Source organism: Lagenorhynchus albirostris, chromosome 10 (genome assembly GCF_949774975.1).
Source record: "Lagenorhynchus albirostris chromosome 10, mLagAlb1.1, whole genome shotgun sequence".
Taxonomy (NCBI): Eukaryota; Metazoa; Chordata; class Mammalia; order Artiodactyla; family Delphinidae; genus Lagenorhynchus; species Lagenorhynchus albirostris.
The window spans coordinates 72,852,622-72,869,777 of NC_083104.1; the positions used below are offsets into that span (position 1 = coordinate 72,852,622).

Below are 17,156 nucleotides of genomic sequence, written 5' to 3' on the forward strand. Positions count from 1 at the left end.
GGCTGACAACGGCAGGTAGGCAGGACTCAGTCACACCCCCAGGCCACAGATACTATGCCATTAGAGAGTCAAGACACGCTGATATGGGTATTAAAGAGGAGGTTACCAAAGGTGCTCCATTTACAATTCCGGAATGGCTTAGACCACAATTTCTGGCTTTCTCACCCCACTCCCCTGAGAGATTTTGTTCTTGCCCATGACTTCAGCCATCAGCCTCTGCCTCCTGGACATCTCTCCTTGGTGCCCCACAATGCCTAAAACAGACTTCTTGACCCCTCCAGCCCAGAGTGGTCCTCCCCTCCCCTCAGCCCCACTTTTATCATCCTACCTCAGAGAATGTGTACACCGTGCCTCCCCACCCCTGTGTGAGCTCCACACCTCCAGCCTCTCCCTTCTCCAAACTTCGTCCCGGGGAGTCTCCAAGTGGGATTTTTGTTTGTTTGGAACAACACAATTAACTGGCTTGATTTAATAGATTTAACATATTTAGACCTATCCAACAACTAGGTAATATCAATAGATATTTTTCTCAAGCGCACATGGGGTGTTTATAAATATTAACCACATCCTAGATTACAAAGGATGTCTCAAATACAAAAGTTCAGTATCATACACACCATTGTATGTCTACAACATAATGAAAAGATAATATAAAAATAACTGAACATTTTAAACAGATACCACTGATCTCTGATCAACAGAGATACCATAAGGGGAATCAAAATCCTTAAAACTGAATTATAATAAAAAATTCTACATATTGAAACTTGTGGGATATAGCTAAAATAGTACTTGAAAAGAAATTTATAGTCTTAAATCCTTATGTCTGAAAAGGGGAAAGGATGAAATTTAATGTGCTAAGTATTAAAGTTAAGAAAATAGAAAAAGAACAACAGACCTGACCCTCAAAAAGTAGAAATAATGAGAAAAAGTTTAGCAGAAATTAAAAAAAAAAGAAAGGAATAAAGTAATTAAAGAATTAAGCAGAAAACAAATTATGTAATAAAATAGATAAATCGTTGGTGAAACTGATCAGGAAAAAAGGGAAAAGACATGAAAAACAATTTTAGGAGTGAAAAAAGGGGACATACTTGAGATAGAACAGAGACTAAAAAGATAGTCAAAGGAAATAGTATGCCATAATCTTTAAAGCTTTCAAGGAACATCCAGAAAAATTATTAAAATTCACTCAAGGAGTAGTAGAAAACCTGAATGGACCTATGCCATTAAAAAATTTGAGTTCCTAGTTAAAATATTTTCATATAGGAAACAACAGAAACAGGCATTTTTATAGGTGAGTTCTACAAAACTTTAAAGAAATGGATAATTTCAGTCTAATGTTAGTCTATTAACAAATTAAACACAAATAGATTAAGGAAATTTTAAAAACAATATTCTCAACAGATGCAGAAAATAATTTTGACACCCATTCAGATTAAGATGTATAACAAGTTAGGAGCAGAAAGAAAATATGCTCAATGATGAAGTGTTCCTTTTCCGATCAGAAAGACAGGGATGAAAAAATAAAAATAAAAAAAATAAAAAAAAATAAAAAAAATAATAAAAAAAAGAAAGACAGGGATGCCCAGAATCACTGTTTCCACACGTCATTGTTCTGCTGGTCCTAGCTGCTGCAGTTTAACAAGAAATCTGAAATACAAGGGTTAGAAAGGCAGAAACCAAGCTATCATTGTTCTCAGATGATAGCTAGGGTTGTACCAGAAAACAACAAAAGACTGACAGACAAATTAAAAATTAGTAAGGTAGCCTACCAAGTTGTGGGATCGATACACAACAATCGTTTTTCAAACTCTCCAGGAAACAGAAAATGAAGGCAAATTTCCATGTGCCATTGCATCAAAAAATAACATACTAACAATCAAATGAGCAAAAGTGGTGCAGAGAGACATGTCCCCGTAGAACATGGAAACTGAGGCAAAGAGATGGAGCCCTGGTTGGCCATGCAGACCTGCTCAGCTGTCCAACATATCTGAACGTCAGGTCTGTTGGCCCAGGAGGATGTCAGCTCAGGAATTCAGAGATGTAAGCCTGGTGGAACTGGGAAGACCAGAACTGACAGGGCACGCCTGGCAGGCGCTGAGCTTGGAAGGCTGCTTGTTCTGGGGGTTAAGGAGCCAGAGCTACTCCCCATGCTTAAATAGGCCCTGACGTCCTGATGCCTCCGGTTGCTTGATTCATCCATGGCCCCTTATCTAAGCTCCCCTCAGTGGCCCCCTGACCTCCTTGAAAGGCCAGTGGTGCTTCCTAACTAGGAGAAGTCCCAGTCCGAGCGGCAGCCGGAGGCCTCTGTCCAGGCTGAGTCTGTGCTCCCTCCGAGGCCCTACTTAGCTTTAGCTAGATCAGGGGTCAGCAAAGCTTTTCTGTAAAAGGTAAGGGGGTAAATATTTTAGACTTTGCAAGCTATATGGTCTCTGTCACAACTATCAACTCCCTCATTACAGTGTGAAACCAGCCAAAGACAACGTGTAAACAAATAAGTAGAGCTTGTTTCAGTAAAACTTTACGGACGTAAATTCAAATTTCCTATACTTTTCACATGCCAAAATATGATCTTCCCTTTGATGTTTTTTCAACCATTAAACAATGTAAAAACCATTCTTATCCACAGGCCATACAAAAACAAGTGATCAGCCCACCAACTGCAGGCCATAGTTTATCAGTCCTTGCTTCACCCGGCTGCCCTCCAAACAGCAGAAGGTTGGGCTGGGTCTTTGAGGCCTGGTCGGGAATAAAGGGTATCTTGGGAACATCAAGGGTTGCAAATGCTGCTGGGAATAGGCTTCTGGGGATTCAGGGGGGGTTAAGTCATCTTGAATAGCCTTCAGTGGCTTCCCTGACCCTAAGTTAAGGTCAGAACTACTTAGCATGGCATTGTGGCCCTCTGTGACCTAATCCCTGCCTGCAGGGCCACTTTCAGTGACTCCTGCCTCCCTTGAGGGTTCCTGGGCTGTGGTCCCTCTGGCAGGGCTGTGCCTTTCCCATGCTTTCCCTTTGCTGGGGAGTAGACCTGTGCCACGTAGCCCTGAGCCTGCCCCCTTGCCCAGGCTGAGCTGGGAAACTGAGGCTTCTTCCTCGCTGCCAGCTGCTCTGATTCGCACTTGGTCTGCTGCAGCTCCCCCTAGTGGGCTAAGGGCTCCTTGTCCTGTTTATGCATCTCTGTATCCTCAGACAAGGCTCACAGGGGATTAGTGAGTGTCAATGAGCTGGAGAAGTCATCCTGAAGATTTCTGGAAGAGAAAGCAGAATTTCTGTGCTGGTGCGAGATTTGAGATTTTCCCATTAGGAAACCCCCAAGGAATCTCTGGTCCTGACACTGGTCCACAGGAGTGATTCTTGCTCTGCTTTGGGCTTGAGTCCTGGGAGAAGAAACAGCATTCCCACTCCATTTCTGGATCAGGGAGCAAGGGAGTTAGTGGAGCAAAGGCTCTGAGCTGACCCATCCTGGGGTACTCACTGAAGCCTTCCTCGCCCAGTTTCTAGAATGTGCAGATTCACTCCCACCTCTTCACAGGACTGTGAGATGTTGTGAATCCTCTTTGTGAACCAGGGAGCAGGTGTTTAATTAACTAGCCCCCTTCTGCCCAGGGGGAGGAGGGAGGGTGTGTTGGGGGGTGACGCTCCTGGTTTGAGGTTTCCATCAGGAACACAGCATCCGGGGGGCCTCCTAGCAGCAGCACCACGGCCCTTCCCCCACTCACTGACTCCTCCCAGACCATAAAGAAGGGGAGTGGAAGTGTAAGGAGAGGAAATTGAGGTAGTGATGGCAGGGTTGATGAGGTCTGGAGTGTGGGACGAGGAAAAAGAAAGCAAGGGTCCTTTGTTCCTTGAAACTGAACACATAAACCAAGAAGATACGAAAGAATAAGACTGGGCACCAGGGCTGCTGAGGGAGGTCCGCGGGTGGTAGTGGGGGAAGCCCTCCACAGCAAGCCAGGGGCCGACAAAGTGGGCCACGAAGGGAGTTGCTGGACATCCACAAGGTCACAGCGTAGGGGGTGGCCATTATCTCCTGGAGGGTCTGTGGGTCCAGTAGGCTTCCAAGATGAGGCCTTGGAAAGGCAAGGACAGCTCACCAGCCGGAGGAAACGCAAAAGGGGCAGAGCCAGAAGAGGCACGGCGTCCCGCAGCTCGCTGGGCAGGCCCATGGCTTGGAGCTTCCGGCGCCACCGCTGAAGAGGAACGACGTGGTTCCAACCGCCTGGAGCGGGCTACACTCTGGCCAGAGTCTTCATGCTGCTTCCAAGAACTTCTGCCACCCCGCAGAGGGGTCCTTGGAGACCAGACCCTCCCCAGATCTAAGCAGCTGCAGAAAGAAGAGTGGGGGAAAAAAAAAGAAAAGGAAGCAGACTGAGAACTCGATGTGCACGTCTCTGCGCTCCACACCTGTGGGAGGCTGCAGAAGCTGGGGAGGGTCCGTCGCGTAGCGACCCCATCCCCAGTTTCCGCTCTCTGAAGGCGGCGCCCTTAGAGCTGCCCCAACAGCCCGTGTGATTGATGGGGTAGAAGTGGGGTCAATCCCAACCCCAGACGCAGTGCTGGGCTAGCTGGGCCTGGCAGGTGGGGTAAAGGGTGCCCCCGGCAGTTTCCTACAGTAAACGGGATTAGAGCAGCCCACTTCAACCCCAGGATCCTAGCAGAACGGTCGCGGGGCGGAGCCGCCGCAGAGGCACAGCCCAGGCCGCAGAGGGAGGGGCGGAGCCTCGAGGGAAGGGGGCGGGGCGGGACCGCCTAGGCGGGCCTGGAACCTGCTGGAAGCATCGCAGTACCGCCGCCGTGGCTCCTTCCGCCGCATGCAGGCAAAGAGTCCCCCGCCAGCGGGAGCCGGCAACCTTCCAGCAGCCGGAGCCACGCCCCGCGGCGAAACGCTGGCCCTGCCCCCGGGAGGGCCGGGATTCCCCGGGCTGCCCGGGATTCCCCGGGCTGCCCAGAGTTGGGCTTCCGATCCGCACCGCCCGCGGAAAAGACCCCCTTCCCCTTATCGGGCTGTTGGAATGTGTAGCGAAGATTCTAAAGGGAGATCGAGCCTGGGAGCGTAGGTGGGAGTGGTTGGCCACTTTTTAGGCGTCCTTCGAGGCCGGGACTCTTGGGTGTGGAGACGCCTGCACTACAGGTTTCTACGGAGGTCAGTGGGGATCCTCTCCCCTGATCCGCCGCTTACGTCATGAGAGCATTCCCAACATCTATTTTTGATGGTGTCCTGTCTTGGAAGCGCAGAGACGGGGCTATGAAAACGAGTGCGCTCCCCGTGCAGACTGACGCCGGCTGCTCGCGTTCTTCACCGCCCCTCCCCTATTTTGGACCATGACGTCAAGGTGGGCGGGCGGCGGCAGGTGCGGCGCTGACAGGCATCCTCCTTTAAGGCGGAGGGATCCGGGGGCGGGCAGCTAGGCTGTGCTTCGTCTTATATAAGGCGACTGGGGGCGCACAGCCGTTCTCTTGAGTCACCCCCGTGCGCCCTTGTTGCGGCGTGTGCGGTTGAGGCAGTCCTTGCCCGCTCAGCTCTCTAGTGTCTGCGATTCTTATTCTTCAAGGTAAGGCTGCAGTCTTCGGGCTTTTCAGGTTAGATTGGTCTTCTGAGTTGTTTTCGTCTCTCGTGTCCTTTCCGACTCCCACATTTTGTTGTGTTGGGGCGGCTTTGGGGATAACGCTCCCATTTTTTGTTGAGGGTGGGAGGGAGCTGTTGAGTTCAGCCTCTTTTCTGTGTTGGTGGCGGGGCTGCTTCTAGGCAGGTATTAGCCATGGGCGAGGTGGGCCGCGGAGTGGGTCTGGGCTAGTGGGCAGCTGCACGTGGTGGCCGCGCCGGCCCGGGACGCTGCCATGTTTGTCTCTCCACTTCCGGACGCGGCTACGGGGCGCCGGAGGGCCCCCAAGGGTTGTGGGTGTGCGCGCTCGGTGTGACTCAGCACAGCCCGGTCCTGATCAGGTTTTGCCATCTCTTCTGTTGGACGCGGTTTTTAAGTTTTTTCGGGTGCCTTCCGGGAGGGTCTGCGGCGAGAGATGTTTTCCGTCGCCTCTGGCCTGCGGTCTTGGTGCAGGAGGAGGGATGGGAGAGGGGAGGGGGCAGGCTCTGGGATTCATGGGTTTATTCCTCCCCCGCCCCTTCTCGAGAGCTGAGATTGTTCTGGAAGCTTCTGGAGCCCAGTGCCCCGCCCTGGTGCCCGGATGCTGGGGCGAAGGGAGGCTGCGCGGTGGCGCCCCCTTCCCGCGCGGTCCTGGCCGACGCATGTCCGGCAAGGACTAGAGTCGCCCCAGCCGATTACGGCCACCATCTTAGTTGTGTTTGGTTTGGACCTGCATTTCACTCACGTGTGCTCAGGAGTCAAGGAGGAGCTTTTGCTTTATCGGTTCTTTGTCTTAATAGCCACTCTGGGTGGGCATCCCACCGATCTATCGAGTTAGCTTTCCCTACCACGTGAGGCAGTAATCCTACACCTGCTTGGAGGTGCCTCATGGGAGAGCAGTTTCAAGTCATTACCCTTTAATGTAAAACTAGTTATGTTGGAGGCCCCCCCCCCACCCAAAATGGTAGAACTGTAGTGATTTGCATATTTAAGTGTGTGTGTGAATTAACCGGGGTTATTACTTGCATTCGACATACCTGGGTTAGGGGCGATACTCTGCATGCCTAACAAATTACCAGGTGATGCTGATCCAGGGATCATTTTAACAGTGGTTTGGTTCCAAAGTACAAAAAACCTTAACACGTTTAATCGAGTGTGTTAGGCGCACCCCCTCTCCCCATTGTTTTCCGTCTAAGGATGCAGCCTGAAATTTTTACAGGAAAGGATTTTGTCTCAGTACACAGCTCAAAAGAGTTTGAATTGAATCTCTTAATGTTTTTACTGTAACCGGGGTGAACTCTAGTAGTCTTAAATTTTTGAGTTTTCTTATTTTAGATGCCTGAGGAAGTGCACCATGGAGAGGAGGAGGTGGAGACTTTTGCTTTCCAGGCAGAAATTGCCCAACTCATGTCTCTTATTATCAATACCTTCTATTCCAACAAGGAAATTTTTCTTCGGGAGTTGATCAGTAATGCTTCTGATGTGAGTGCCTTGGGTGTTTTCATTGGCGTTTGTTTCTTGTTTTTAAAGTAGTCCACACACAAAAAAGGAGAAGGGGTGGTTTGGCATTTTGTGGTGTTCAGTGTTGAAGGGGATACAAATTTGCTGCAGTTACAAAAAGGTTTGCTTTATTCCATGGTGGGTAGGTGGATAGAGACTATAGTTTGATGTGGTGGTCAAACTACGAGTTAAATGGGTAATCAGATTGAGGGTATTTGGGAATTAAAAAAAAGTTTTCTCTTTTGGGTGAAATGGGCTTTAAGGAAGCAGAATTGTAAAATTGAAATTTGTATTTCCAGGCCTTGGACAAGATTCGTTATGAGAGCCTGACAGACCCTTCCAAATTGGACAGTGGTAAAGAGTTGAAAATTGACATCATCCCCAACCCCCAGGAGCGCACCCTGACTCTGGTAGACACTGGCATTGGCATGACCAAAGCTGATCTTGTAAATAATTTGGGAACTATTGCCAAGTCTGGTACTAAAGCATTTATGGAGGCTCTTCAGGTATGTGGTATTTTAGCTGGGCACACTCCATTCGTATTTGGTTTGCTGTTTCTTTGAAACTTGCATTCGACTTCCTTAAACTTTTTGGCAGGCTGGTGCAGACATTTCCATGATTGGGCAATTTGGTGTTGGTTTCTATTCTGCCTACCTAGTGGCAGAGAAAGTGGTTGTGATCACAAAGCACAATGATGACGAACAGTATGCCTGGGAGTCTTCTGCTGGGGGTTCCTTCACTGTACGTGCTGACCATGGTAAGTTAGCTTTCCTCTTAAGGTGTCTGGGTGAGAATTCTGGGGAAACGGTAACAAAGATCTTGAGCATTTTATCTGTAAAGCAGTTGTTTTTATAGTTTTGCGTCTAGTTTCATTTTTTATTCCATTTGGATTGATTTTTTTCTAGGTGAGCCCATTGGGCGGGGTACCAAAGTGATTCTCCACCTTAAGGAAGACCAGACAGAGTACTTAGAAGAAAGGCGGGTCAAAGAAGTGGTGAAGAAGCACTCACAGTTCATAGGTTATCCCATCACACTCTATGTAAGTATGGACTGGTAACTCAAGTGAAGATACTTTAGAGAATCTAAATGGAACTTTGATTTTTTGTTTTCTGTATTCTGCATTTATCATCTTTGATACTTTTAGCTGGAGAAGGAACGCGAGAAGGAAATCAGTGATGATGAGGCAGAAGAAGAGAAAGGTGAGAAAGAAGAGGAAGATAAAGATGATGAGGAGAAGCCCAAGATTGAGGATGTGGGCTCAGATGAGGAGGATGATAGTGGCAAAGATAAGAAAAAGAAGACGAAGAAGATCAAGGAGAAATATATTGATCAGGAAGAACTGAACAAGACCAAGCCCATTTGGACCAGAAACCCTGATGACATCACCCAGGAGGAATATGGAGAGTTCTATAAGAGCCTCACCAATGACTGGGAAGATCACTTGGCAGTGAAGGTAAGAAGCCTTGCTTGCTGGCTCAATAGGAGGAGCCAATAATGGGCAAATGCAACTTACCCAACTGGTTGGTAGCTGCGAGCTGTGAATGCCATGAGTTCACTTGCTAATGGACCCTTCCAGGGTGGAGAAATGACATTTTTCCCAGTTACCTCACTTGTTCTGTGGCAGCTTTACCCATCTGGGGTCCTGATTTGACGATTTCCTCATTGACCCAGGGATTATACAGAGCTTGTACCACGTTGGGTTCATTTAGGGCGTTAGAGCTTAAATTTTCTCAACAGTTGCCTTCGTGTCCACTCTATTCCTGGTGCTTAGGGGGAAGATTTTAGTTCCAAATATTGGGTAGTTTGGGGTTGGGACAAAAAGCCACCCTTATTTTGAAATACACAGTTGGATTATCTTGGATTTCTTTCAGCACTTCTCTGTAGAAGGTCAGTTGGAATTCAGAGCATTGCTGTTCATCCCTCGTCGGGCTCCTTTTGACCTCTTTGAGAACAAAAAGAAGAAGAACAACATTAAACTCTATGTCCGCCGTGTGTTTATCATGGACAGCTGTGATGAATTAATACCAGAATATCTCAGTGAGTATCTTTTTGGCCTAATGTACTTGCGTTCAGCATTCTCAAGGGGACTGAAGTCTTTATCTTAGATTAAGGATCCTCTGCAACATAACAAGTGAAGGTTCAGTGAGAAAATTGGTCCTGTTGGATCCAGATAACCCTGTGTATATACCTTTATCTTTATCCTCTCCACTCCCCTTTTTTAAACTGAGCTTACGTACTTGATTTCAGACTTCATCCGTGGTGTGGTTGACTCTGAAGACCTTCCCCTGAACATCTCCCGAGAAATGCTCCAGCAGAGCAAAATCTTGAAGGTCATTCGCAAAAACATTGTTAAGAAGTGCCTTGAGCTCTTCTCGGAGCTGGCAGAAGACAAGGAGAACTACAGGAAATTCTATGAGGCGTTCTCTAAGAACCTAAAGGTAAAGAGGCAGCAAGTACTTTTTTACTTAATAATTATGATGGATTATTTTTTACTCACATAGAGGATAAATGATTTCTTAGCAAGATTGTATTTTTCTTTCCACCCTTAAAGCTTGGAATCCATGAGGACTCCACTAACCGGCGACGCCTTTCTGAGCTGCTGCGCTATCACACCTCCCAGTCTGGAGATGAGATGACTTCTCTCTCAGAATACGTGTCTCGCATGAAGGAGACCCAGAAGTCCATCTATTACATCACTGGTGCGTTGGAGTCTGCATCTGATCAATGATCAAAGCCTCTCCTTAGAGGTGTGGGGAGAAGGGGAGGGCACTCGAGGATACCTGGGAACTGGCAGGTTGAGGCATTCTGGCCCTTGAGTCACACTAAGTAATCCTACAGGTGAGAGCAAAGAGCAGGTTGCCAACTCTGCATTTGTGGAGCGAGTGCGGAAGCGGGGCTTCGAGGTGGTGTACATGACAGAGCCGATAGATGAGTACTGTGTGCAACAGCTCAAGGAGTTTGATGGGAAGAGTCTGGTCTCAGTTACCAAGGAGGGCTTGGAGCTGCCTGAGGATGAGGAGGAGAAGAAGAAGATGGAGGAGAGCAAGGCTAAGTTTGAGAACCTCTGCAAACTCATGAAAGAGATCTTGGATAAGAAGGTGGAGAAGGTAAGCAACTCTGGAGCTAAGTTACTTGTAACAGATGCCTTCAGGGCTATTTACCTCAGTTTCTGGTTGCTATACAATTAGTGGTTTGGGGCAGCGTAATTTGTTTAGCGCCAATCCTACCCTTTGTTTTCTTGACCAGGCAGATTTTAAGGTTGCTGTTTCTATTAAACTTACCAAAGATGAGGTATTTTTTTCCCCCAAGAACAGAACTTCAAGTATCACGTTTGCCTCAAGGTAGCAATTTGATTTAATATGAACCCAAGGTTTTTGTGACTGTCCACAGGTGACAATCTCCAATAGGCTTGTGTCTTCACCCTGCTGCATCGTGACAAGCACCTACGGCTGGACTGCCAACATGGAGCGCATCATGAAAGCCCAGGCACTTCGGGACAACTCGACCATGGGCTATATGATGGCCAAAAAGCACCTGGAGATCAATCCTGACCACCCCATTGTGGAGACCCTGCGGCAGAAGGCAGAGGCAGACAAGAATGACAAGGCTGTTAAGGACCTGGTGGTGCTGCTGTTCGAAACTGCACTGCTCTCTTCCGGCTTCTCGCTTGAGGATCCCCAGACCCACTCCAACCGCATCTACCGCATGATCAAGCTAGGCTTGGGTGAGTATTCTTGTCCTCTTGAGTGTGGCAAGGAGATGAGGAACTGGTCTGGTGGGTAGATTGGACTGCTTTTTGGGTCAGATCTCAAGTGGCATTCTTCCTACTTTTAGGCATTGATGAAGATGAAGTGACAGCAGAGGAGCCCAGTACTGCTGTTCCTGATGAGATCCCCCCCCTTGAGGGTGATGAGGATGCCTCTCGCATGGAAGAAGTAGATTAGGAATTTCTACCTGCAGACTTTGTTCCCTCTGTATAGTGTCCCCATGGCTCCCCCAGCAGCAGCCCCAGTGGCCTTGGCCCACTTGGTTCTTTCTGCTGATGTCTAGAGGTTTTATTTCTGTTCTTCTGTCTAAGGCAGGATATAAGGGCCTCAAGCCCTATTCCTTTCCACATTTGACATGGGGTTTGAATGTTGTGTATTGTGGTTTTTTTGTTTGTTTTGTTCTGAAATTAAAGTATGCAAAATAAAGATGATGCAGGTTTTTTATACACTTCTTTCTCAAATCATGTGGACGCCCCCCCCGCCCCGCCAAGTATGTATAATGCTGCCTTTGGAGTTTCCCTAGTTTCTGTTTCCCAAGTCTTAACCTGCCATCATCCCGAGTATAGATAACGCGATACATGGTAGGACTTTAAAAGTTTTTAAAAGGTTACTGATAAGTTTAGAAGTCACACAAATGGGATCTAATGAAACTTGAAACCATAAAACAAAAAGAAAACCTACAGACTGGGAGAAAATATTTGCAAATGATGTGACCGACAAGGGCTTAATTTCCAAAATAACACAAACAGCTCATACAAGTTAATTTAAAAAAATCCAGTTAAAAAATGGGCAGAAGACCTAAATAGACCTCTCTCCAAAGAAGACATACACATGGCCAATAGGCACATGAAAAGATGTTCAACATAGTTACTAGAGAAATGCAAATCAAAATGATGATGAGGTACCGCCTCACATTAAAAAGTAAGCAAATAACAGGACTTCCTGGCAGTCCAGCGATTAAGACTGCTGCTACTGCAGTGGGCACAGGTTCAGGAACTAAGATCCTTGCATGCTGCGTGGTCAAAAACCAAAACCAAACAAAAAAGTCTGCAAGTAACAAAAGCTTGGAGAGGGTGTAGAGAAAAGGGAACCCTCCTACACTGTTGGTGGGAATGCAGGTTGGTGCAGCCACCGAGGAAAACAGTATGGAGGTTCCTCAGAAAACTAAGAATAGAATTACATATCCAGTAATCCACTCCTGGGCATGTATCCAGACAAAACTAATTCAAATAGATGCACCCCTATGTCTGCAGCAGCACTAACAATAGCCAAGACATGGAAACAAACGTCTGTTGACAGATGATAAGATGTGGTGCATATATACAAGGGAATACTACTCAGCCATAAAAAAGAATGAAATCATGCCATTTGCAGCAACATGGATGCAATTAGAGATTACCATGCTAAGTAAAAAATACCATATGATAATCACATGCGGAATGTAAAATATGACACAAACAAACCTCTGAATCAAATCAAGGAGAGAACAGACCGGTGGTTGCCAAGGGGGATGAGGGAGACATGGAATGGGAGGTTGGGGTTAGCAGATGGAAGCTTTTATATGAACAAGAATGGATGAACAAGGTCCTACTGTATAGTGCACAATTATATTCAGTATCTTATGATAAACCGTAATGGAAAACAGTACTTTAAAAAAATGTAACAATCACTTTCCTGTACAGCAGAAATTAACACTAAATCAACTATACTTCAATTTTAAAAAATATTAAAAGAAAAACGCTGAAGGTATAAATGGTATCTTTGAACTACCATATAACACTTTAAAAAGTCCCTTTCCTAAAGCACGTGGAGGGTCTTCCACTCAAAGTTTTTTGACTTACTGTGCTGAAACAAAAGCACACACATGCAGTAGGAACTACTTTTGATCTTTTCCTGGCCTGACAGTATGAGGTACCTTCACTGGTGTGGCTGGGTGCTGAGCTGCAGTTCCCAGCCACCTGGCCACAAACAAGTGGTAGACGTAACCACCACTGTCTTTTCGTTTCCACTATTAAACAAGTTAAATGAGATATTTGATGCCTGTTAAACAGCAACTGTAGGATGTTTTGAGCTGATGGAAGTTTTAGGTAGGGTAAGCTATGTCACGTGTATTAAACACATTTTCAGCTTCTGATGGGTTTATCAGACATAGCCCATCTGAAGTTGAAAGTCTGTACTTCAGTCAACCCAAACACAGGACCGAGCCCGCTGCAGCAATTTAATTTAATAAAATAAAATTATAAGAGCAAAAGTTACATTTCCAAAGTACCAAAACCTGCAACTGGCTCATGGAGCAGAGCCTAGGGATCCAGAAGCAGAGGGCGGGGGTGGTGCTGGGCGGGACTCCCCACACCCTCCCGCAGCACAGCACCGTCTTTCACTTACTCTCCTGGGAAAGCAGCATTTGGAGCCTACAACACTTGTGCTTCTCTCTCCAGAGTGAGAAACGCAGGTCCCTCAGAGTCTGAAAGGGTGGGTAGTCAAGGTAGAGGACAAGCACAGGTGAGGCGTTGGCCGAGCCTACAGGGCAAGACTTCAGGGAATCGGAGGAGGGAGGGGCTTTGGAAGGTGCCTCTGCCTTCTCAATACTGCCCCCTGCCCCTTCCCACTGTCATTGCCACCCTGGGAAGAATCCTGCCCACTAGAGGATGGGGGACTTAAGGCAAAGGGGAAGGCTGCCTCCTGGGCTCCCTACCCCCAACTGCAGAGCTGGTCTGTGATACTGAGAAACCTGCATTTTGCCCTAGAGCCTGCCGCCTCCGAGAAGTTACCGTAGGACAGGAAAACTGGTACAGTGAGGGTCCTATTCACTTCATCGCTCAGGCCCCTCAAACCTTCTGCACAGATGACTCGACTGGCACGACCTTCTTTCCCCGCTGCTTTAGACGGCCCCGGGCGTAGACTCGGAGCAGGAGGGCAGCAAAGACCACAGCCACCCCCAGGCCCCCCACCACAGTGACAGTGTGGCCGTAGAGAAGGCAGGAGAGGAGGATGGCAAAAGCCTGGCGGAGGGTCATGATGATGGTGAAGACGGCAGCCCCAAACTGCCCAATGGTGTAGAAGATGAAGAGCTGGCCACATGCAGAGCAGATGGACAGCAGCAGGGTGTGGGCGGCAAACTCGCTGTGTCGCCCCATGAAGCGGACGCCCTCCAGGAGAGCCCCCTGCTCTAGCAGGGAGCCCACTGTGAAGAGGCAGGAGAAGAAGTTGACCCCAAACATCATCTGCACCGATGACATCTTATAGGCAAACAGGGCATCCTGCCAGTTGGAGGTGAAGCTGTCAAAGGCAATGTAACCTGCCAACAGGATGAGGCCTGAGAGCGTGGTGGCCGGGGAGCTGTGGGGCTCCGGTCCGCTGGACAGGAGAAACATGCTGACCCCGATGGAGACGAGGCCGGCGGTCAGATATTCCCAGTGCTCATAGCTGCGCCGAGACACCAATTTTCCCATCAGCATAACAGGGATCACCTTGGAGGCCTTGGCCAGCACCTGGGTGGGGAAGCTGACGAACTTGAGAGCTTCATACTGGCACCAGCTGCTGAGCACATTCGACAGGCTGGCAAAGGAGTACCGGTACATGGGTGCCCCATGCCGGGGCTGCTTGCATAAGATGCAGTAGAGGCCAGACACCATCAGCGCCAGCACGCGGTTCATTAGCACCAGGAACTGTGAGTCCGAGAAGCGCTCACCTGGCAATGTGGCCGTGGCCCCGTAGCTGCGGGTCATCACTCTTTCCTGCAGCACTCCCCACGTCAGATAAGACACCTGGATGGGGAAGGGCGGAGGGAGAGGAGATAAGCAAGAGAAGGAAAAGGCAGGCCAAAAAGCGCAACAAGCTCCTCCTTCCTCAGGATGATATCGAAAATGATGAGGATGGACAGCGTAAATATCTGTAGTAACTAGAAGTTACTTTCCTCTTCTCTCCCAAATCTGGATTCATCTTGCAGGCAATCAAGTGTGTGTGAAACGCCAACAACAAATGCTTTAGGACTGACCAGACCCTGTCTGTCCCCACAGTAGGGATGTTAGAGCCGACTCCATCCCAAGTATTTTCTTCTCTATTTTCAACCAACTGTGGGGGGAAGAGTTCTTCTTTTTTTTTTTTTTGCAGTACGCGGGCCTCTCACTGCCGCGGCCTCTCCCGCTGCGGAGCACAGGCTCCGGACGTGCAGGCCCAGCGGCCATGGCTCACGGGCCCAGCCGCTCCGCGGCATGCGGGATCCTTCCGTACCGCGACACGAACCCGCGCCCCCTGCATCAGCAGGCGGACTCCCAACCACTGCGCCACCAGGGAAGCCCATGGGAGGAAGAGTTCTTAAAGAAGACTGCACACCTGTTAGTTCAACATGGTACACTAGGTGGAACCAGAAGTGCCCACTCCAAAATGCCATGAGGTCAGCATCTAAGCACCCCTCTCACACGCAGTAGTGGGTAAGGCTGAAACTTTTAACAGTGGGTTTATGGTATATGAGACATCATTACAAGGGGATGGGAGAAATCACAGAGGGTAGAGACAGGAGGACAGAAAAGACAGCGTTTCCTCCAACCACCCCCAAGAAGATGGTGTGCCTCGGGGAGGAGGAGGACACACAACACAACCACCAGCAAACTGTTGGGACCGGCGGGGTGAAAGCTCTGGTTCCACAAAGTCCCTGTCCGCGGGGACCGACCCAGGAAGAGCCGCAGAGCCTGCCTACTTACCTGGAGCCCCGCAGCACAAAAGAGCAGCTTCAGGGCCTGCCAAGTGGGACTGGTCTCTGCTGGTTCTGCCCGGGGAGCCAGAGGAACCTCATCCGGGGCCTTGGGCTCGTTGCCAAACACACAAGTTTTCACCAGGGGGAAGCAGAGACCCCTGCCTGGAGAAAGCACACAAGGTGAAACCCCAAACTTCTCCCTAGCACCTCATCTCTCCCACAGCTGCCAGCCCGCCCTGCTGGCCGCCCTTCCTCCCGTGCCACGCCACCTCCCCTTTGCACTGCTGGCCAACACTCGTAATACAGACTGAGCAAACTTCCCCACACACCTGTCTCCAGGTAGTTCTTCCGCCTGAAGTACTGCACCAGCAGGTAGCCAGGTACCATAAAGCTCGCATAGCCAGCCGCGTTCACCAAAAAGCGGAAGAACCATAGCTGGGTCCATGACTCCAGAGGGCCTTCGGGGTTCTCTCCACCTGCCCCGAGGGAGGGGAGCGCAGCCAGCAGCACCACTGCCCACCACCTGCGGGGACCGCGGGCAGAAGGATCAGGGTCCAGCTCCTCACCCTCTGGGCCCTCCGGAGGGGACGACACTGGAGAAGGGCCCGGAGTTCCTCCCCGCCCCCCTCAGCTGCAGCCCGGCGCGGACAAAGAGCCTCTCTCTCTCCTGGGGTGGCCGGCGCGAGCCAGGCAGGGATCCCTCCATCCCCGAGAGCGGACCCGCCCCTCCGGCCACACAGGTTCTCTCTGTTCCCTCCAGCGCTCCCTGACCCCGCCCTCGGGGCTCGCGGAGACCCAGGGTCCCCCGATTTCTTCGCCCGACACTCCCGGAGCCCCCGAAGAGCACAACGCCACGGCGCCCGCCTCCACCACCACCCCCCGCCCCCACGCCGGGTCCGGGCAGCGCTAGGCTGGCCTCCTGCCGGGCATATGGGACCCCACCCGTCCCCCCGCGCTGAGGAGCGGCGGTCACGTGGCGCGGGGCTCGGTCACGTGGGCTCGCCACTCCCCCTAGCCCCCCACCTGGCGTCCATGGTCCCGGCCGCGTGGGGCGGAGCGGGGCCGGGGAATGCGGGTCCCCGGGCCGCGCGCTCCCACCACTCCCGCTGTCGCCTCCAGGAGCAGCAGCCGAGGGGCCGGCTAGCGGAAATGCCGCGCTCTTCCCGCCTCCCTCCCCGCGGCCGCCCCTCCGCCCCCGGCCGCGACCACGCAGCGCCCCGGGCCGCCGCCGGGCCACAGCGCCCCCTCGCGGCCCGGCGGGAGACGCGGCTCGGCGCGCAGGAGGCAGGCTGCCTCTGTGGGCGGGTGGGGTCGGGTGGGGTGGGGTCGGGTGGGGTGGGGTCGGGGGAGTGGGAGCTCCAGCCCGGTGCCGCCCCTGCTTCGTCATCGCCCTTAGCCCTCACCACCGGCCCGGAGGTGGTGGTGACCACTGCCATCCTCGGAACGGGGACACAGCTTCTGCATCCCAGGCACATCCCCTTATGTTACCATTTCCCCGTTTTCTGGCAGGAAGATGTCTCCTTCCTTCGGGGGCTGGGCAGCAGTTCTGTCCCCGCATCCTCATGACCTTCGGAGGTTCTTTCTGCGTGACCTGGCCCCCGTCTACCTTGC

At 50.4% G+C, this 17,156-nt stretch overlaps 2 protein-coding genes across 2 annotated transcripts; one reads left to right on the forward strand and one right to left on the reverse strand.

Annotated features, from left to right (window-relative positions):
- The first annotated feature begins 5,405 nt into the window (after window positions 1-5,405).
- On the forward strand, window positions 5,406-11,291 carry HSP90AB1 (heat shock protein 90 alpha family class B member 1). The gene is made up of 12 exons (XM_060163005.1): window positions 5,406-5,552; window positions 6,918-7,064; window positions 7,382-7,588; window positions 7,680-7,839; window positions 7,988-8,121; window positions 8,227-8,535; window positions 8,954-9,119; window positions 9,330-9,520; window positions 9,634-9,781; window positions 9,921-10,189; window positions 10,473-10,806; window positions 10,917-11,291. The coding sequence occupies exons 2-12, from the start codon at window positions 6,918-6,920 to the stop codon at window positions 11,024-11,026; spliced, it is 2,175 nt and encodes a 724-aa protein (XP_060018988.1). The 5' UTR covers window positions 5,406-5,552; the 3' UTR covers window positions 11,027-11,291.
- Window positions 11,292-13,054: 1,763 nt separating this feature from the next.
- SLC35B2 (solute carrier family 35 member B2) lies at window positions 13,055-16,737 on the reverse strand. Its single transcript, XM_060164205.1, has 4 exons — window positions 16,569-16,737; window positions 15,875-16,068; window positions 15,553-15,707; window positions 13,055-14,616 (listed from the first exon to the last, which is right to left on the reverse strand). Exons 1-4 carry the CDS (start codon window positions 16,577-16,579, stop codon window positions 13,678-13,680), a joined length of 1,299 nt encoding a protein of 432 aa, XP_060020188.1. The 5' UTR covers window positions 16,580-16,737; the 3' UTR covers window positions 13,055-13,677.
- Between the last annotated feature and the right edge of the window lie 419 nt (window positions 16,738-17,156).